Source organism: Oikopleura dioica, chromosome PAR (assembly GCF_907165135.1).
Source record: "Oikopleura dioica chromosome PAR, OKI2018_I68_1.0, whole genome shotgun sequence".
NCBI lineage: Eukaryota > Metazoa > Chordata > Appendicularia > Copelata > Oikopleuridae > Oikopleura > Oikopleura dioica.
Window position 1 is genome coordinate 9110515 of NC_137293.1, and position 21034 is coordinate 9131548.

The 21034-nt window shown below is 40.7% G+C and overlaps 2 protein-coding genes and 1 long non-coding RNA gene across 3 annotated transcripts; 2 read left to right on the forward strand and 1 right to left on the reverse strand.

The window, feature by feature from the left end:
- The first annotated feature begins 107 nt into the window (after positions 1-107).
- LOC145704409 (disco-interacting protein 2 homolog B-A-like) lies at positions 108-6944 on the forward strand. The gene is made up of 9 exons (XM_081781854.1): positions 108-255; positions 840-1020; positions 2106-2379; positions 2570-5494; positions 5535-5863; positions 5905-6046; positions 6131-6272; positions 6319-6506; positions 6552-6944. The coding sequence occupies exons 2-9, from the start codon at positions 892-894 to the stop codon at positions 6629-6631; spliced, it is 4209 nt and encodes a 1402-aa protein (XP_081637980.1). The 5' UTR covers positions 108-255; positions 840-891; the 3' UTR covers positions 6632-6944.
- Positions 6945-6953: 9 nt separating this feature from the next.
- Positions 6954-7967, reverse strand: LOC145704415 (uncharacterized). Its single transcript, XM_081781860.1, has 5 exons — positions 7858-7967; positions 7749-7819; positions 7663-7707; positions 7535-7618; positions 6954-7491 (listed from the first exon to the last, which is right to left on the reverse strand). Exons 1-5 carry the CDS (start codon positions 7881-7883, stop codon positions 7397-7399), a joined length of 321 nt encoding a protein of 106 aa, XP_081637986.1. The 5' UTR covers positions 7884-7967; the 3' UTR covers positions 6954-7396.
- Positions 7968-17000: 9033 nt separating this feature from the next.
- Positions 17001-20211, forward strand: LOC145702727 (uncharacterized). Its single transcript, XR_014134331.1, has 5 exons — positions 17001-19362; positions 19408-19447; positions 19569-19834; positions 19894-19980; positions 20019-20211. It is a non-coding gene; the product is annotated as an uncharacterized LOC145702727 (long non-coding RNA).
- Positions 20212-21034: the final 823 nt, after the last annotated feature.

A 21034-nucleotide genomic window follows, 5' to 3' on the forward strand; every position in this document is an offset into this window, starting at 1 on the left:
AAACGAAAAGGAAAGATAAAGAAGCCAGCAGAGAAGAGCTCTACTCTCACTCTCTTCTACTTGCGCCCTCGAGCCCACCGGCGCTGGCGCAATTGGCGCGTTCCACACTGAGCGTAGCTTTTTTGCATTTTTTCGCGTTTTTCACCCCTGCTGGTGTCAAAATTGTTCATTTTTCGGTAATCGAGAGAATTTCTGAAAGAGACCCCGAAGATTTTTAAGAATGATTTATGCTAAGAAACCGTCGTATTTCCTGAGGTAAAATTAAAATTTTACGATAAATTTCGTCGCACAATTTATCATGAAATATTACTCAAATTTAAAGCAAACGCAGTTTTATCAAAGGCTTTTTTCGTCTTGCTTTTGCAATATAAAACCCCTTATAGTTCGTATAAAATAGGCGGCGCAGACTGATGATTTTCTTTAAAAGTCTGTTGTTTGTCAAAAATGCCCTTATTAACGAAACGCCCTCGTTCTTATTAAACAAAAACACGACCTTGCTTGTCCGCTAATTCACAATTTCATCACATCGTTCCATAATCCAATGAATTGACAAGTTCACGTCGCTCTTTTGAAAGGCAGGCTGTTTGGATAGTTTACTGTTGATTCTTTCGCAGCTTAGGGCAAATACTCTTTCAAAAACTTTCCGACCGTGAAGTTTTTTTTATCAAAAGTAACTTTTTTCTTTGCTCCAAGAAAGTTTATTTATTCTCAAGCTTATTTTTCCTGAATCGATATTTAAACCTTGACGGGTTCTCGATCATCTAATGACGCGCTATTTATTGCGCATTCCTTATTTGAATTAGAAATATATTTGAGTTACCAAAATCATTTTTGTATAGAATGTGAACGATAGAAAAAGAGATCGAAACCTCCCCCAAATCAATCAGAAGAATGACCGAGGATTTGGTGGAGCCGACGCCTCCGCCGCGGAGCAAAAGCGAAAAAAGAAAGAAAGGATCCAAGGAGATTTTAACGAGCCCAACCGATGCACAGCAATTTATCGAAAACCTCGTCAACCAGGTAATTTCTTGATTTTGTAGCACTTTTTATTGCGCCGGTGTGAAATTTTTTAAAACTCTAATTGCCCAGTTATTGATCTGTTAAAATTTAGGGTGGGTTCATTTACAAACTTTTACTCGGGATATTATGTTTTTACGTCCCCATTTCGCTGTACTAGAGGCTACAGAAATAAGGTGGGAAAACTCCGAGAGCCCCCTATTGAGACCTTTATTTACCAGTTCATTGAGGATCCATCAACCAGAACAGGATCTCCTTCTGATGCTCCTACTTATCTGTAATGAGCAAAAACATGTGTATCACCCATTCGCTGGCGCGCTGCCCGCATTTGTCCATATTGTAATTAAACTCGTACAAGCGCTAAACTATATCTGGATTGGCAGCGGGAGCTTCTGATTATGAATATTCAATGCATTTTTATATTAAAATTTTAATTTTTAAACCAGCACCCCCGTAATGGGGGCATTTCTGGCTCAATGTCAAGAGGGAGAGGATTCTTTAGGGATTAATTCATGCAAGAGGTACTTGGATTCAATCGATCTCTTACAGGACTTCTCCGATTTCTAAGAAATGGCTCTTGAAATCATGAGTTCCGTTGTATACCCAGATTGAGCGTAAACCAAACAGAACTCGCGTAATTCTAACTTTCACTTCAACTAGAAAGCATTCTAGCTTTTTTGGCACGATTTCAAGCACCACTTAGTCAAGGCCCGTGTTTACGCAAGCCCCTTCGCTGCCATCCCTTTTCCTGAAAATCTGACCCAAGTACTTTCGCGCGTGACCTCAAATTCCAACTTAATCCGGAATGATCTGAAGTGCGCTGAATGTAGCTTCTACAGTAGTGGTGTTGCATATTGCGCTGACATTTCCCACCACGGTGGCACCTCGTGCACTCTGGGTCTTTTCTTGGACAGCTGCCAAGCAAGCGGAAAGAATTAATTCTCATTTTTAGCTACCGCAGACTATGAATACATTTAGAAGGGGTAACCTTTTTGATTTTGACCTTTTTGGAACAAATGGGAACATCTTAATTAACCATCAAATCTCTCAATTCTCCTCCGTGTCCTCGGTTAATAAATCTTTCTTAGTCATTCCCCTCTGTTCTTCTCGACGATGTAGAAACCGATGACGACGACGATTGCTGCTCTTCAAATACTTCTTCGACGAAGAAAGCTCCTTCTAGCATTGATCGATCTTCAAAGCCAGATCTCGTCCCTGAAAATGAAACGATGCCTAATCTTGCTCCCAGTCCACTTAGAAATTCGCCTGCGCCAATGTCAGTTTCTTCATCTTCAGTTTCGCCGCAAAAGGCCGTAAAGCCCAAGATCAAATCGTTGCTAGAAGCGATTCGAAAGCCCAAAGGTTTGTAGAACAAAAATGAGCGTGAAAATTAGCGGACAGTGTGAATAGTTGATGACTAAAATATCTTGTTGAACAGGCTGCTATTTTAAGTCTTGCACGTGCGGTCGTTGTATAGAATTTAACTCCTACTATTCACTTCTGATTCACGGGCGGTTAATCCTTCTGCTCCTTCTTCAAGATTCTGGTTTAGAATTACAATTATCGGATCACTACCGCGACACGATATGCATCCGCTCACCCCGCCGCGCTCCCAATCTCTCCGCTACCGCCCCAAAGGTCAACAACGTTCTCTCCGGCGAGGCGCTATCTTCGCAAGCGAGCAGCCAACTGATAGAGTCTATCCTTATCGGTGGCGGGAAGATCACCACTTGGCGCGCCGGTGGGAAAATTCGATGCTGGTCTAGAATGAAATTCTTCAATCGCATCAAGGCGGTGGCGAGACAGATCCAAGAATCGCTCCAGATTGCTGCGGGAAAAACTGTGGCACTCTCCTTTCCTCACGTCGATCTCGACTTTGTCACGGCTTTCTTTGGTTGCCTGATGGCTGGTGTGAACGTAATCAGTGTCGCCCAGCCCGATCACTGTACAAAAGGCGAGATGCTTCAATTTAAAAGTCTCGATGTTCAATGTGTCTTTACCACGCCCCTTCTTGCCAAGAATTCCGGGAAGAAAGACGAAGGGAAACGCTTCAGTCTTTGGAATTCGATCAAAGTAACGGTTCCTTCCAAAACGCTACCTCCAGCAAAATGGCGGGTCGAGCCCTCCCGCGTTTCCAGCGGCAAATTATTGATGTTCCGGAGTTCTGGTGGTCAAATAACAACAATTACAACCACTCAAGAGTCCTTATCGATTCAACTTGGCCTTATGGCTCAAGCAACTGGATTGAGTTCTAGCTCGCGTATCTTGTCGCTAGAATCGCACTCGAATCAATTCCTCATCTCCGGTGTTTTACTACCTCTGTTCGTTGGAAGTGAACTGTTCATACTTCCACCCGAGCTGGCCAAGCAAAGTCCAGAAGTATGGTGCCGCATCGCGGATCGCCACGGCATCAGTGACATTTTCTGCCGCGCGCGTGAGTTCTCCTGGGCGAGTGCAACAGACTTGGCATTCACATGCGATCTGGCGAATTTGAAGGCTATCAATTTGATCGATGGCCGCCACCCGACGTGTCTTAATTACGCCGTCAGCGCGTGTTATAAAATCAGACGCAGAATAGCGATTGAGCCGGAAGCGCTCTTTGGAATCGTTTGGTCCGATACAGCTGGATTTCTAGGAAGGATTAAGTCTGCTAATCCGACCAATAGCGGCTTTAGTTCAACAGCTTTGTTGGTGGATCGCCTCATGCTGCAATCAGGACTTATTGAGCTACATCTTGAACCGAGCCCGAAATGCATTCTCTTCCCTGGCTATTTAGACATCTCTCCTGAGCTACAACTGATCTGCGCAAAGATGGAGAAAAAAGACGACGAAAAGAAAGTCGTCCCTTGCTTCGATCGAGACACTGGAAAAATCTGGGTTCGTTCAGATGCGCTGAAGGAAAAGCATTTAGCTAACTTGCCAACTTTGTCGGATAACGTTTTCAATATGAGCATAACTGGTGTGCCAGGAACTTGGGTAGATACAGGCCTGATTGGAGCGCAACTTGATGACAAGGTTTTCATCATTTCGAGCGCGGAAGAGCACTTTCCGGTGGCAGCAGCAGATATTGATGCAAACTCAAACATTTCCATTTTGCCAATTCAGTGGGATCTACTTGCTACAATCATCACAGCTGATAAGAGCGCCATGATCTTCCGTCAGCGCTGTCACGTTTACACGGTTAGAATCGCTAGCTCTTACAAACTTGTTGTTTCCGCCGAGTTGAGTTCTGACTCATTCAGCGACGAGCAAATCTCTGGTCTTGTCGATTCAGTTGTTGATGGATTGGTGCAGTTACATGGTATCAGTCCTTATTCCATTTCTCTTCACGCTCCTTTCTCTCTTCCTCAAAATCCAGATGGCACACTTGACTATTCGTTGATTGAGTCGAAATATTCATCTGGCGATTTGGAGAGTATTTATTGCCTTTCTTTGCCTTGGCGAACGCTAGAAACATCTTTACCAAGCTCGATCGCGCCTGGATGCGTTGTTGGTGCTGCTGGTATGGTCTGTGGTGCGGTCATTTCAGGAACTGAACTCAGCTACGCTTCTGGACGCATTCTTCAGGAAAAGACTGGCCAGATGGAGACACTTGCTCAACGATTGGCGTCCAGAGTGAAGCAGAACTCCGACATGCCTGACGAACATCCATTGATAGACGTTTTTGGATCGAAGGAGTTCTCGAAGCCCTTTGAAAAAGGAACACGACCGAAGGGACTGCGATTGACAGCTCCAGAACTCCACAAGATGTCAACAAGAATATCTATCATTTTGGGAAAGCATGAAGTAGCACATGGTGACCTGGTTCTTGTCGCTTACAATTGTCCGATAAGACTTCTCTGTGCGATATACGGCTGTTGGTATCGTGGAGCTGTACCTGTTCCAGTCCGCGCAGGTTCTGATCATTTGGGAACTTTCAAAGTTATTGCCGAAGAATCCAAAGCAAGCTTTGCTATGGTTGCTTCTAAGAAGCTCTACGCACAAGTAACTGAAGCCATTCCGCATCTTCATGTTGTTGAAATCGAAAATCCAAGTAAAATGGACTCCATGACGAATACATCTCTGGCGAGAATACCGTACTGTCCACCAACACTGGAGCTTCAGTGCTTGCTTGACTTTACAGTGACTCCAGTTGGCTCTCTTGTCGGGCGGCAGTTCACTTGGAAGAATTTGCTTAGATTATCGCAAAGTTTGAAAGATCAGACAGAAGTGTACCCAGGCCGCGAGTTGGATTTAGCCGTAGATCCTATGCAAGGATTCGGTTTGTTCACTCTCATCTCTCTTCCAGTTCATTCCGGGTGCAGTCTGGTCTGGCACAAGGTTGCGGAAATAGAGAAGAATCTCCCCGAATGGATCAAAAATACCATTCCTCATGCAAGAGATGTTTTCATTGGCGCCGCTTTTGCTAAGAAGATTCAGTGGGTTCAGCAGAAGAGCATCGCCACCGCAAAACTGACGAATGTCAGAAGCTTCAACGGTAATTGACGGTTCTCATTCGTTCATTATTCATCTTTTAGTTGTTTTCCAAAATGTTCGTCCAGACGCCGATGTTCTCTCGCGCGTTTCCAAGCTCCTCGAGACAGTTGGACTCAGTCCTCGGGCCGTTTCTTGTTCCACTTCTTTATTACCCTCTCCTCTGATTTCACTGAGAAGTGGTATTGCCAGGCCCTTGAGGACTTCCTGCGTCGATTTGACTGGACTCAAGAATGGCAGGATCAAATCTTCAGCTAGAGGTTCGAAATACTGCGCAACACTTCAAGAAGCAGGGTGTATTCTTCCTGGAATGGAGATCGTCATTGCTGATGTGATGAACCAGGGACAGTGCGGAGTTGGCAGACTGGGAGAGGTAAGAACAGGAGTCTCTTTTGGTCGTAAATGATTGCCTAGATATGGATCAGATCTGACTACATCTGCAATACCTTCGTCTCTTCTTTTGGAGGCGATCCATACGTTCCTGTTGAGACACTTCAAAGCATGCTTTGCAAAAAACTTGAAGTGGGGACGGCAAAAGGGACCTGGGCGCGAACAGGTTTGCTATTTGAAAAATCGGCTGAAAATTCATCAATAATCGATCCTCTGATGCTGATATAAGAAAATCTATTATTAATTTTAGGAATGTTGGGATTCCTCGAGCGCTGTGAAGATTCAAAAGAGCTGTCGCTTTATTTTATTGGCAACATGAATGAACACATTCAGCACAGAGGTTTCCAGTTTCACCCGACTGATCTCGAAGCCTCCCTGCGTCGTTGTAATAGGTACGATTTATTTGAGGAAGGAGAAACTTTCTATTTTTGTTTCTAGTTCAATAATTAACTGCTGCGTCTGTCAAGTCGACGGGCATATGATTTGCCTCGTTGAAACGACGAAGGAAGTGCCTCATTGCCCGATTCTAGCGTCGAAGATCACGGCGACGCTCTCCGACGTTCACCACGTGATTATTTCTGTCGTTGTCCTGCTCCGTCCAAGTTCAATTCCTATGTCAACTCAAGGTAATTCAAATATTTCTGAAAGCAAGGAAGACAACGAATTTTAAGGTACACCTCAGCGTCAGCGTGCCGCCGAAATGTTGCTTCAAGACAAATTCAATCCAATCCTCATGTCTTACAATTGTTAGACAATTGTTGCTCCTCCCCTCTCCGCTTTTACCTTAAAACCTTTAACTACAGAATTGATCGTTGCTTTATTATTATTTAATTTAAACTTGCTAAACTAATGTTGGATTCGCCGTACTCAGCCTGGAACCGCCTTATCGTACGATTTCTTCTTTTTAAAAAATATTCTGACCTCAGATAGAAATAATTTTTGGCCTCTCGTGACCTAATTTTGTTTACCATTCCTAATTACTCTTTCCTTCAAAAATACCGGCCACAAGGTGGTGTTTGATCATTCTTTTTATCGCAACAATAAATATTAAAAATGTTCTTCAATCGTTTGTGTTTTTTATTTTGCAGGTGAGTTTTTACAGGGCAAGTTTTTTATTCTTTGGATATCTGACTAATAAAAGGTTCCCAAATCTGAAGCAAGAGTGTTTATTGAAAAGTGAGAACCCGGAATCAGCGGTTCGAAGTGTTGTCTGGCTCAATCTTTTGAACCTGTAGTTGTTGCTGTTGTACCAGCTCGATAGGTGCCACTTCTGCTGACCTTTTGGACGGCTTTTGAATCGTTTTGGAAAATCTTGCTGGTCGTCTTTCATTTCAAAAGCCGTAGCAGAGCAAGAATCAATCCGGCAGAAGCAGCTTTCAGAGCGGCATTGAGGATGAGCATTGCGAAAGAGATTGTGACGGACCAGTGCCAGATCGAATCCTCTCCTTCAGACATCAGATCTTTCAGAGGGTTCGCGGATGACTTATTATGTATTTTTGCAAGTGCATTTTGAACCCTAAACATGTTGAAACATGATCATAAAGAAGATGAAAATTCCACCAGAGAGAAGGCAATCCAATATCGAAATCGCGGACACGACTTTAGAAAACCCTTCAAAAGATATGTCTCAACTCGTCTCACAAGAAAATCTCACCATTCTTCCTAATGATCAAGGAGAGGATAACGAGGAAAGTAACGAAAAGGGACGCCGATTGTGCTGCGATTTCGAGTATTTTGGCTAAAAATATAGCTAATTTGCAGCTTGAATTGGTGTTTTCTTACGTTTTCGAAATTCACTCAACGAAAATGGTGGCTCGTGTTCGAGAACTAAAAACATTTTCAAAGGTTTCCTCTGTAATCGTTATTACCAAAATTTTCGAGGAGACAGCAAGCAAGGCCAGCACCTGATGCAAGTAAATTGAAACCCGTGATAAAATAGCTTAAATCGGTTATTCTCGCATTTAGAAATTCTTGAACCTTGACGTCTTCGTTGTTATCTTCATCACAAGCTCTTTCAGGTGATAAATTAGAAAAGTTCAACAATGGAAGAAGTAGAATTGACGAGTATATGTACTCTACGAATTGATTTCGAAGGCGTAGAATCAACGAGTAAACAAACCATCAGAAAACCTATTATGAGTCTGGGCAAAATAAAAGTCTGAGTAGTCACGGTCGCTGGCTCATTATCAATCATTGGCACACTATTCAAGGATTGAGGGATGAAGCCTCAAGAGTACTCAAAAGGACGCTGAGGGTGATTGATTCGAACTCGGAATCATGAAAGAGGCAGACCACTTCAATCGGGACGGTCTTCTGATCGTACTCAAAGGATTTAGCATCAAAGATGGTTCTTAATCCGTATAAATGCCCTGATACCGTTGCTAGAATACAAGTCTCGCTCAAACATGAAAATGGAACAAGGTTTTGTTTTTCGAAATATATTATGTTGGAGATATTTGCAATAAATAATTTACAGGCAGAAAAGAGTGAAAATTCAAATCAGCAAATAAAAAGAACATCAAGGTCGCTTGAAGAGTCCATTGAAGAAACACCAGATGAAGAATTTGCTTCTTTCTCGATGTTCGCCTTTCTGATCTTTCGGCTGAGTCGTTTTTGTCGGTTCTTGATGACGAGAGTGCGTTTCTGTTCCTTGAGGTTTTCGATTTCTTCCTGAAGTTTTACCATTTCTGCTTGGTAGCTGAGCTCGACAAGGCGAAAGCAGGGGTCGGATTGTTTGGTTGTCATTGGGGTTTTCTTCAACTCTGGTGGAGGAGCAACAACTTCTGGTTTTTCAACTCCGCAGGCGAAGAGCTTCATTAATTTCGTGATGAAATTCTTTGACGGCTTCTTCTGGTTCTCTTTCTTTGGTTCTTCAGATTCTTTTTCGCCGGCTGCATGACAAGTTCTCGGCAGCGGAGGGTAGACATGTCCGCCCAGCGATCATCGTCGAGCATGGACGAGTTCTTCATTGGAAGGTTGAAAAGTTCTTCGCAGAAAGTGTTGTAGTCGAATCTCTCGGTAGTCATTTTTCTTGTTGAAAGGTTGTTTGAAATTAGAATAATTGTTTGTTGAGTTTGTATGCTTCCGAAGCGGACGAAGCAAAAGTTTTATAATCCGAGAAAACAGCGCCGGGAAATGGCGCGCGAGGGCGGAAAATAGCAAGCGCCCCAGCTGGCCGAGGTCGGCCAAGCTCGCTCGAGCGGTACATCAAAGGAGATCAGAGCACAATCAACAAATTATTGGGTGAAGGAGCATCGGGCCTGCCCTTCTTTCTCAGGTCAGGAACAAGGAAATAAACATCCTGCCATGGTTTTTGAAAATCATTTTTATCTAAGGGTGTAAACGTTTTGGAATCAAAAAATGGATGAAATAATCGAGAGTTATCATCCGGGAATCTTATGTTTAATATAAAAAGTCCTGAAAAATTACCAGCTTATGGTTATCTATCTAAATACTCACATTATATAAGTAACTAATACATACTTTATTCGAGACAGCCACTACCTACTAGGGTAGTAGAATTTAAAAAAATGAATCTTACTTGGAAATAACGACAGGCGGATAAGTCCACTTGAAAGTCCTCCCCACTTCCGGCAAAGCAAAGGTGAGAATTTTCGAAGTCTAATCCTTATTTATAAAAGTGTTATCCCCCTTTTCTGCGTGGCAATATACAACAAATAAATACACATCTTTGATTTTTGTGGTCGCGAGACCTTTCAAGTGGAATCGACGGAAAGGCGAAAAAGAGCAGAGGTAGAAGTCTCCAATTGTGGCAGGTCGAAAAAAATTTTTTTTTTTCTGATTGGCTCATCTGAAAGAGCTTCTCAAACTGTATAAAAAACGTTTTTAGAGTCTGCTCAAATCTTCGAAATTTTCGACATTTGGACTTGATAAAGGTTGAAATTCCGAAATTTTAACTGCTCATAGAGCAAAATTTTTCCATAACAAAATTTTTTTTTTATTTTTTTTTGGAATCTCTATAGTCGAATCTATGTGCTTGCGAAAATTGAAGCAAATCGGGCAACATTTGGGCTGTAAAAATTTTTTGAGGATTAGTTTTGCACTAATTTCGCAAATACAAAGCATATACTTTTATTAAATTACAAACTACAAAAAGTAATCAAATAGTGCTCTGAGGTCACTTGAGGTCATTTGAGGTCATCTGAGGTCATCTGAGGTCATTTGAGAACAATTTTTTTGCCGTTAAATTACATTTTTTATTTTTTTAATTTTGAAAATAATAATTTTGAGCAAAAATATTGCTCATTTGATTTTGAAAATTTTTTGTTTCAATATCGATCGACGGTGAAGTGTACACATGCGCTCGCGATTCCGGAACTACCTCGCTCATTAATGATTATTTAATGGATGCATCAATCAAAATCACAGTATGAAAAAATTTCCAAACTAATTTCTGGCTGGCAGTTCACTTCGAGAAAGTTAATTCTGTGAAACACACAAAATTGAAAGAGAAGAAGAGAAAGCTAAGAGAAAGATTGTTAATAATTTTCGATACCAGTGACAGGTATACTAAATATATATATTTATTCTTAAAATTATATAAGACGCTTGTTAATTGCAGAAAAATCAAAAACAGAAGAAATCCTGCCAACGACTGACTCCAAAGAAAGTAGAATTCAAACGAAGACAGAAGGTATGCTTTAAAGACTTCCCCACGGTTTTGGCCTAGATGGGCCTCGCGCAGAAAAATTCTGAAAAAACAGTATGTTCGGTGGTCCTTCTTATACTTATTTATTATAATTATCGTTTGACTTATTTTTTAAACAGATATATCTATTACAAGTCTAAAATTATAAAAGGGAATTTAGGCCATTATAATTCCCTCATTTTACATTTTTCCGTAAATCGGAATAGCGCGGACCAGAGTTACAAATTTTGTGAGCTAGCTGAGGTGAGCTATATGAGCTAGATGAGCTACAGCTCAGCTCAGCTCAGCTCAGCGATTTCGAGGTGAGGGTCAGCTCAGCTCAGCTCAGCTTAATTTTTCTGAAGAAAGCAAGCTCAACTCAGCTCAATGGTTCTTCGAGAAAAGTCAGCTCAGCTCAGCTAGCTCAATTTTAACCTCGACTTAGCTAGCCCAGCTCAGCTCAGCTTGAAAAATTGTCAGCTCAGCTCAGCAAGCTCAGATTGAAAAATCATCAGCTCAGCTCAGCTCAAGAACTAACAGATAAACCCCAGCTTAGCTCAGCTCAATTTTTCGACAAAATCCAGCTCAGCTCAGCTCAGCTCAGTTGTTTTCAAAGGGGTCAGCTCAGCTCAGTTCAGCTTAAAAAAATTGTCAGCTCAGCTTAGCTCAAAAATTTTCAGATAAGCCCAAGCTCAGCTCAGCTCAGATGCTTTACAAGGGGGCCAGCTCAGCTCAGCTCAGCTCAATGGTTCTTCGAGAAAAGTCAGATCAGCTCAGCTAGCTCAATTTTAACCTCAACTCAGCTAGCTCAGCTCAGCTCAGCTTGAAAAAATTGTAAGCTCAGCTCAGCTAGCTCAGTTTGAAAAATCATCAGCTCAGCTCAAAAACTAACAGATAAACCTCAGCTCAGCTCAGCTCAAATTTTTCGAAATAATCCAGCTCAGCTCAGCTCAGCTCAGTTGTTTTCAAAGGGGTCAGCTCAGCTCAGTTCAGCTTAAAAAAATTGTCAGCTCAGCTCAGCTCAAAAATTTTCAAATTAGCCCAAGCTCAGCTCAGCTCAGCTCATTTTTTCGAAAAATCCAGCTCAGCTCAGTTGCTTTTCAAGGGGCCAGCTCAGCTCAGCTCAGCTTAAAAATTGTCAGCTCAGCTCAGCTCAAAAATTTTCAAATTAGCCCAAGCTCAGCTCAGCTCAGCTCATTTTTTCGAAAAATTCAGCTCAGCTCAGTTGCTTTTCAAGGGGCCAGCTCAGCTCAGTTCAGCTTAAAAATTGTCAGCTCAGCTTAGCTCAAAAATTTTCAAATTAGCCCAAGCTCAGCTCAGCTCAGTTCATTTTTTCGAAAAATCCAGCTCAGCTCAGTTGCTTTTCAAGGGGCCAGCTCAGCTCAATTTCGACCACAGCTCAGCTAGCTCAGCTCACAAAAAATTTTCAAAAATCTGCAACTCTGGCTCGGACCGAGAATTAAGATCACTTACGTTCGTTACACCTTTAATAGGGATGAACCTGAAATTGTCAACAAGGCAATCAAGGCCATCACGGCCAGCATGGCCATCAAGGCCATCGACCCGACCAAAAACTCGACCTAGTCGGAAATGGTGGGGTTTATATTGGCACCGAACGATCCTACCATGGATTTTTTTGATTTGATCGGTGGTGGGGTTTGGTCGGTGGGTGGTCGGCTTAAGTCGGTTTCTTTGTGTTTTTCGTTTTGACCGATTTTTTTCATTTCTCTCTGGCGATAAAAGAAAAAGAGATTGTCGACAAGGCCATCAAGGACATCATGGCCATCGAGGCTATAAAGACCATTTTAGAAATCAGCAAAAGTCCCTATAACCTGAATTCAACAACGCCCTCAAGGCCATCAATTCTAGAAAGTTGCGGGTTTCCTTTAAGACAGGCGCGGAGCGCACACCCGCTTTTTCTGCTTTCTGATCGTTGATTATTGCTTCAAAAGTATAAAAATTGATCTGCTTAGTTAAAACCATGGATGCTCGAAAACAATACCTTGGAAAAATCCCACGATTCCTTAATTCCTTCGAAGTGTCAAATGATGGCTCGGGGACCATGGCGAATCTTACCTTTATGATGTCTCGTGTCGTGCAAAGCCAACTCCCTGAGTTTGCTCCAAAGCAAATGTACAGGGCATTAGAAGATATATTGGAAAGAACCGAAGCCACTATGACTGTCGAGTCGTTTTTCGTTTTCCATTTTCAGGGCGGGCCTGTCATAAATTGCTCTTTTGAATGTGCGGTACCGCTTATCATATGAATTTTCGATTATAATCGGGATCATGGCTGTCGAATTCGCGTCCTATGATCTGTCAAAAAAATTTTAGTGTGCGAATTAATATTTACGCGTCGTTTTTCTATCTTTCGCGTTCGTCTCGTTCAATCATCTTCAGAAAGCTTTAGAAAAAAGATAATAGAAGTAAGCGCTTTAAAAGTCTCCAAAATTTCTCTAAAAATTAATTCTTTTTCTTTTCGAGTGACGACAGTTATCAAATAACCAGCTCTGATCTAGACGATCGAGAAATTGCAAAATTTATGGTTAAGAGGCCTCTTGAGCTTGCTGTTATATTTAAGACGATCTCTTCGAAAGAATGGCTCAGATTAAAAGCTGAACGATTGGTTAAAAGTTTTTTCTTCCAAAAACTTGACAAGCCTTCAAATTGGAATCAAATATCTAAAGAAACAATAGATGTTTTGGAAATGACGAGGTGTTTAGACTACAGAATATATCAACTTCATCGTGCATATGATGAGCTACGTCTCCAACAAAGAATAAGACGATCTTACAATCAAGGTGGACGACATCAGGGTTATTACGAATTACTGTGTGGAAAATTTGTCTCTCTCACATCGTTGTTTCCAAAAAACTTGTGGTAAAATCGAATTATATGATGTGGAGTTCATTTTTCTTTTTTAAGTCGTCGTCGTGGATGAGAAGTTCTGTTATGATGTCAATGTTCTACGATGTTTATCCTTTTCTTTCACTCTTTCCTTATTTTTTACGTGATTGTTACCCTTAAGCAATTTGTTCGATAAAATCTTGGATAAGGATTAATTGTTAAAGTATTTAGACGATGTCCGAGTTTGGCGTCTCTATGATGCCTGTTGAACCACCACCAGATGATTTATGCGCACTTGGTCCAGCGCCAAGCGTCATGAATATCGATTCTATTGATGCTGTGTCTAACTATGACTTTGACCCCAATGAAGCTCCTGTTAATCTTCTTCAAGTACCAAGGTTTTTATTCGTTCAAGATTGATTGAATTAAAGTTAATTTTGCATTTCAGTGTTCTTGATCTCGAGAGACTTGATAATCTAAATGAACCGCTTGGCACAGCTCCGTCAATTCTTAATATTGACACCATTTCTGTTTATTCCCACGATGAGGTTCAGGCGAATAACTCTGAACTGACTGATTTAACGGAGGTTTTTTATGGTCGAGTTCCAAGTGTGATGAATCTTGACCAGGGTTTCGAAAAATTGGCAGCCATGCGGCGGCGAGGATTTATTCATACTCCGCGCGCCCTTCGCTTACGGCCTCCATTCATTTTTCGAATCCACGCTCTGGCGGCAAAGCCAGCCGCTGGCCGCTGGATTCCACTGGAGACCGAATTTCAGCCTCGGATAATGTAAAATTCGGACTGGGTCGCGTTAACGCAAGATGAATCACCAAGTGGCCGCTGAACCCTGGCGGCCAGCGGAGGTGGGTCTCTAAGAGGTGGAAACCAAAAGAGTATGAGTGGGTTGTGGCTGCCGCCTGGCCTCGTATTTTTCGAGACCCTGATCTTGACCATATAAACACAATGAACGAATGCGTTCCAAGTGTACCGTCTTCATCAGATTTCGACATAATGAACGGATGCGTTCCAAGTGTACCATCTTCATCAGATTTCGACATAATGAACGAACGAGCGCCTTCTGTGCCAGATATAAGTTCTCTTACGATTGATGAGGATTCAGAAATTCAATTATCGACGTCTTCAGTGAATGAATTAGGAGCGGAAGCAGATTGCTCTTCGCACCTGCAAAGTTATGGTCATGAAAATGTGAGTGAGGATATACAAGATTCCGACTACACTTACAATCATGTCAACGGGACAGAAATTCAAAATTCGATGGACACACCGGAGAATCAATATCTGCAAGATCACGAAGAAACGATGGAAATGATAAAACAATCGCAAAATGGTCACCTTGAGGCGCTTACGAAAACTGAAAATGTCACACGATCACGCTTCCAAAAAATCGCACGCAAACCAAGCACTCATAGACCAAGTCTTCTTGAGTGCAGTCGGACGAAGAATTTTCCATTAACCAGAACAAATTCTTCAACTCGTTCCCTAAGAAACGCGTTCAAGAAAGAATCAAAAGCAAAAACAACAGGCTTAAGGCAAGCTCTGGCAAGAAGTAGGCTCCGCGAGATCGCCGCATCGGTCGAAATCACCGATCAACGGTCTGCAGACTCTCTAAGAGAGCTTAGTTTTCTATCAATGACTGATAAACTTGCCACGAAAATAATCAATGATGTGACAAAGATAATATCGTCAAAGAAAAAGTCAAAATTAGGTGATATTCTCTCAAAGGTATAATCGTTTTTTTTTAAGAATTTTCTAACATTCTTAAGCTGAAATCTTCTCCCGCTTTTACGGCGAAAGAAGCAGAAAAACTTTTTGCAAAGTTTTTAGTTAAAGAGCTTAATACAAAAAGGGTGGTAGGCGGCCTTTTGAACAGACCTTCAAAGAATGAAAAATATTTTACCTAAAAATTTTTCTATCTTTACTTGTCTGCCCAAACGACCGCTTACAACCCAATAGATACAATGGACCGACGTCTCGTCCATCGATTAAATTGTCCAATTATAAAGGTGATGGGTCCTAGCAGCGCTCAGGCCCGACCGTTCAGAGTATCATTTCAAAATCTCGATAGAGATCTCGGCGAGTTGATCCAGTGGTAGCACACCCCGGCCGGACGCGGGAAACCGTTGTTCAATCCCAGGACTTGTCTAGCTTTTTAGCTTGAGCGCTGTTAAAATCCATCAAAGGATACTCTTGTTGTCGTAAATGTGGAAATAATTTTCCAACATCTTCTACTGCCTCAGCATTTCATGATCATGTTAAAATATGCTCTGGTCGAGTCTGCACAGGAAAGATAATAATTATCAGGATTGTCTAAGTATGCTGTGTTCTTATCAAAAATAAGATTGCAAAAAGCACTTTTCTTCTTTGGATTTATACAATAATCACCTTGGTAACTGTACGGCTTCCGTCACAAGCAAAGACTATGATGTGAAGCTATTGAAGAGAAAAGATGCCTACAAATGCTGTGGAAGTCGTCCAACAAAACAGAATGGCCGGGTAAAACGACAGCATGAGATCAGACAATGCGTTTTGCCAACCTGCTTTATATGCTGCCAGAGGATCCCATTAGAGCATATTGAAGACCACGTGAGTAATCACAAAGATGACTTCGGCTCCGGTCTAGTTCAAGCTGTTAGAGAAGAACCTGTCAGGGTGCAAAAATCATCTGAAGAGCCTTATCTTCTTGAAAATCAAGAGGCACCGCATTCATCAAAAAATTTGCCTACAGTGTTAACGAAAAATGTCGAGGCAAGTGAGCAGATGCTTTTTATGCCTCAAGAAGTCGGGATTCTATCAAAATCAACGATAGAGCATTTGGATGCTGACGTTCGTCTCGAAAAAATATCACGCGCCTCTAGAGAAGAGGAAGGAAGTGTTGAACAGAACCAAGAGCAGGAACTAAACATTCAGCCTCGCTCTATTCTTAAAAAGAATAAAACGACGAATTCTGAGGAAGATGACTCTGATCCTGATTGGATAGATGAAAATCCCGCTGAGCGGCTTGAACTTGAAAAAGAAAACTTGATAGGTGCACTTGAAGAAATTGCCAGTACATCTTCCGTTCCAAGTATTTTGGAAGCTCTGTCAACTTTGAAAACAACCGAGGAAATTAAAAGTGAAATGCAAAACCTGAGTGAGCAGAATCAAAATACTCTCATCAAAATGCAGCTTTTACCAAGGTTTGTGAAGAGAAAATTTTATAAAAGAATAGAACAATTTATAAAAGATTATAATTCTAGTGAAATAATGAAAAATATGCTTGACAAATCAACTTGGAAAAATGAGAACGTGATTTTAAAAGCGGTATTAAAAGAAAATAATTCGCAAGAAAGAATTCATGTTCTTTCCTCGACATTTGGAATTAAGGACCGGTCAAAAAGTCCAAAACAATATTGATAGAGTAAATGGAAAAACACCCTATTATAAATATCGGAAAGTTGAGCGACCTCGCTTTAGAAAAAGAAACTGAAGAAGCTTGCAGATGAAAAAGAATCTGGGGAAAATTATGCCAATTTCAATCAGATCAAAGCCGCGAATATTTCATTAGATTGGATTATAAAATTAATGAATTTTACGATCTCCATCATGTCTATAATCCTATATTTGTTTCGGCAATAGACGCATTTCTTGACGAGAGAGCTTTCATTGATCCGAGTCAAAAGAAAGCAACTCTAAGGGAATCCTTAATTCTTGACCGCACTGTCTTGAAATATCTTCGTGAAAAATGTGATACGCGAACCCATAAAATTGACTTGCTACGACCAACGACTCAGTCTCTGACCACTTCGAGAAGAATACTGAAAAAAACTCTTGAAGAACTTCACGCTGAATTTATTAGTGAATATCCACAGCTTACACACCTAACTTTGAAGGAGTTCAAAAGTATGACTCCATTTTACTACATTCCGCCCTCACGTACAACGCAAGTTGTATGCGCCTGCGAGATAGGGTCTTAAATCGTGAATTATTATAAATTTATTGTCACTGTAATGGAAATCACACCATGATATGATTAAGACCATTTATTAGTCCTGCCTTAACAAGGGAACTTATGAGAAGGCTGCGCAGAGCCTTGGAAAGAAATTAGGACAGGAGACTCTTTTCTTAGATATCACAGTTCATCGCAGAATCCGTTAACAGGTCCTAACAAGATCTTGAGGATAAAAAAGCCCCCCTCCATAAGACGTTCCCGCATTGGCAGGCTTCAATTTCAAAGAAATCTTGGAAAGGAGCACCTGTGCAACAACGGACAAACAATATTGTGTCACTGATCGTAAAAAGAAGACAAGTTGCTTTGTTCACCCAAAAAAATTCAACATCCTGCAGCGACTGCACTCACAAGAGTTGCGTTGGTCCGGATGAATTTATGGAAGACTTTGATCGAGAAATATTCGAAAAAGTCGTACAAATGCATCCTGACGAGACCGTTGCCTTTGACAGATTCGAACTCCTCAAAGCTGGAGTTAAAGCTGAGACAGCTTTTGTTTCTGGTAGCGAAACTCGCGGTAAAATGCCAATACGGCAATTCTTCGATCAGCTTAAAAGTATGACGAGAGAAACACTTGCCCATAGCATCGACAAGAGCAGAAATAAAGAAGATCTTAAAGTATATGAACATGGAGATGTTAAGCCAGGGAGTCTTCATCTTGAGCCGAGGGTCTTAAATTGTATCGAATGAATACGTCAAGTGTGTCTATAAGCAAGAACTTTCTGAGACCCGTGGAAAGCTTGACTACGCCTCGACGTTTGTTCTTCAAAATAATACTGCGTCACAGTTCGGGATCAGAAAATTCATTAATTTCGCTTGGCTTGTTTACATGAACCCTAAAAATAGCATGAATATCTTCAAGCCGGGCGCCTTGGATTGAATTGTAACGTTTTAACGGCGGTCGCTCGATGGAATGAAAACGAAATACAAAAAATGCAATACTTTCATTTTCTTATGGAGAAGAAATTTGCCGGAGCGCCGATTGAGGCGGAAAAAATGATTGTTGAAAATTTTAAAAATCGAAACATAAATTTCACAGTCATTAACAGGATTTCTGAAAGGGTTCGAAAGGGTTAAAATTTGCATTTTAATGTTGACGATAATTCCATTATGGCTCGTCGGTAGGTAATGGTCTATTTCGATCTTGCGGATTTATAAGATCTTTGAATTTCCCGAACCCTGTTTTACATAATGCGAGCTCTGAATTCAAATCGAGGGAACATTTTCACCATGCCATTTCAAATAACGATGGCCTGCGGAGAACTTATATTTTCAAAACCAGCCGCCATGGAAAAGGTATTTTTTCCGCGAAACTAATTCTAGAATTCTGAGGCCTCGTCGATGGCGCCCATAGTCACTGCGCTACCACGATAAAAAATGCGAAACTTGTAAATCGCTGTGGTACTCTTGATGAATGCCTCGGATTCTTGAAGGAAAATGAGCAGAAGCTGCGGACAGAAGAAAAAGAAAAACGCGCAAAACAAAATTTTGCTGGGCGAGAATATGCCATTCTCAAGAATAAAAATGAAGAGACCACGAAATCTTCCGTAAATCTCAACATACCGTCAATTAAATCGATTCGTATGATAAACTTCGACGCAGCAAGAGGAGCTCTTTATGCAAAAGACATAGTCTGCAGCTGCGATCTCTGTTCCAGTGGAAAAATTAGTCTCTGTGTTCGAAATTCTGGAAACACATTTTCCAGAAAAATCGGACAGAAAGACGGAACAATAATTATTGATAATAAAAATCAGCCTCAAAGAAGACCCGTCAATCTTCGAGAATTATCAAACAAACAAACAATCAGCGATTACGTCTACTCTGCAACAGATATTCAAGCTCAGTTAAGGGTTTTAACGACCGAACGTCATTAACTAAAACAGGGCTATATGCTCTAGAGAACCCTGATTAAGATTGCGCTCTTAAGATTAGAAAATACAAATAAAACAGTCAGTATCCTCTACCCTGTGGCCCGCCAAAGGTGTGACTCTAGAGCTTTAAAACCTAATTTTCTGTTTTTCTTAAGCGAAATATCAAAATCTTCTCTGAAAGCGGAAATTTCCAAAGTCCGGGGTCAAAATCGTTATCTTGTCCGAATTTAAAATTCGAGAAACAGATTTTTGCTCATATCCTACATCTTCCGTCGGAAACATGACTCAAGGCACTTATAATGACCCAAGCCTTAAGAAACGAAAAAAAATTTGTGCACCATTATTGCTGTCATCAAAAGATGAAAACCACGCGGCACTCTTGATCGTTAATGTCAAATCTCGCTCAGTTACTGTCTATGATACAAATGGGGCTATTGGAAATTATCAAAACGCCATTGATAGTTCGAAAAAAAAACTTCTTGATACTATTGGAAAAATTCTGAATGATCAGGGCCCTTGGAAGAAAAAACGCGAAAATGTTCCGCAAACGAATCGTGATTGCGCGGTCTATGTGCTCAACAGGTTAAAAAAAATCTTTAAAATTATTTGTTGCTTAAAATTATTTATAAAAATTATTAAAGAATTGAGCAAGAATTCAAAGCTGGAACACCAGAAATAACATCGTCGAATATTCTTGAGATCAAGGAAAATCAACTCAAAAAAATTAAGTATGGCAATATTAATAAATACAGTTCATAAATTTAAGTCATTGGGTGTGCAATAAAACAACTCCATCAAAAAGAGTCGCACAGCATTCAAGTGAAGTCAATGCTGAATCGAAAAGAGTCCGTTTTTCCTGATCTGGAAATATCACGATTACATTTTTTTTCCTCGTTGTTAAATACAAATATTCCTAATTGTTAATTCTTGTTTTTGAAATTCTCTTTTCTGTGAGTAAAAGAAAGGCAAAAGAAAGAAGAAATCAAATCATTGAATTCAGAATGCTTATAATTTTTTTTTTATTGCCCGTGTGACTATAAAATAAAACAGCCATTCTTCAATCAAATCCTGAAACACAGAAGATATTTAATATTTATCATCGATTCAAACTGTCTGTATGTTCTCATAACGGAACATGGGTGATGCCTCGACACAGGTCAGAAAAATGAGCGCAATATCTATGTTAGAAAAATGGAAAACTAGTTAATTGAAAAATTGTTTTCTCCATCTTAAGCGTAAAATATAAGATCGGCTGCCCGTTTAGCGCCCCGTCGTTATATATTTTTCAGAGACCCGTCTAATCTGAACGATGAATTATATTCTTCGATTTTGTAGAGCTCCGACTTCTTCACTTTTAGTCTTCTATTTCACTTCTACTTTCCTTTTATTTCTAGTCTGAGTTTCAAAATAAATCTTTAGATTTTTATAGAGGGCTTTGAAAGAGTCGCTCTCATTCCGAGACTTTGACCAAGTTATCCCATTTTGATATTTTCAAATTGTTTGTATAAAAGAATAGGCTTTGATGATCATAAAGCAAAAATAATAAAGATAAAATCATTTACCGTTCAGATTTGACGGGTCTCTGAAAAAACGGTCATGGCGGGGCGCTAAACGGGCAGCCGCGCTCAGCCGATGTTCTATCCATAATATCCATGTTCTATCCTTAATATCATACATTAGTTATGGAGTCTTTATGGTTCAAAGGGCATGAACGAGAGTGCTGGCGCCGACCATGTTTCTTCGGATACGAAAAACAAATTTCCTTCTCGGAGATTCACAGGA

Bases quoted from the DNA above. Each gene is read 5' to 3' on its own strand.
- LOC145704409 (XM_081781854.1), top strand. From the start codon at position 892: ATGACCGAGGATTTGGTGGAGCCGACGCCTCCGCCGCGGAGCAAAAGC. The intron at 2,380-2,569 runs GTTTGTAGAACA...ATTCTGGTTTAG, and splicing joins AGCGATTCGAAAGCCCAAAG to AATTACAATTATCGGATCAC. The intron at 6,273-6,318 runs GTACGATTTATT...TTTTGTTTCTAG, and splicing joins TCCCTGCGTCGTTGTAATAG to TTCAATAATTAACTGCTGCG.
- LOC145704415 (XM_081781860.1), bottom strand. From the start codon at position 7,883: ATGAAGATAACAACGAAGACGTCAAG. The intron at 7,820-7,857 runs GTTCAAGAATTT...AACCGATTTAAG, and splicing joins ATAACAACGAAGACGTCAAG to CTATTTTATCACGGGTTTCA. The intron at 7,708-7,748 runs GTAATAACGATT...AAATGTTTTTAG, and splicing joins CTGTCTCCTCGAAAATTTTG to TTCTCGAACACGAGCCACCA.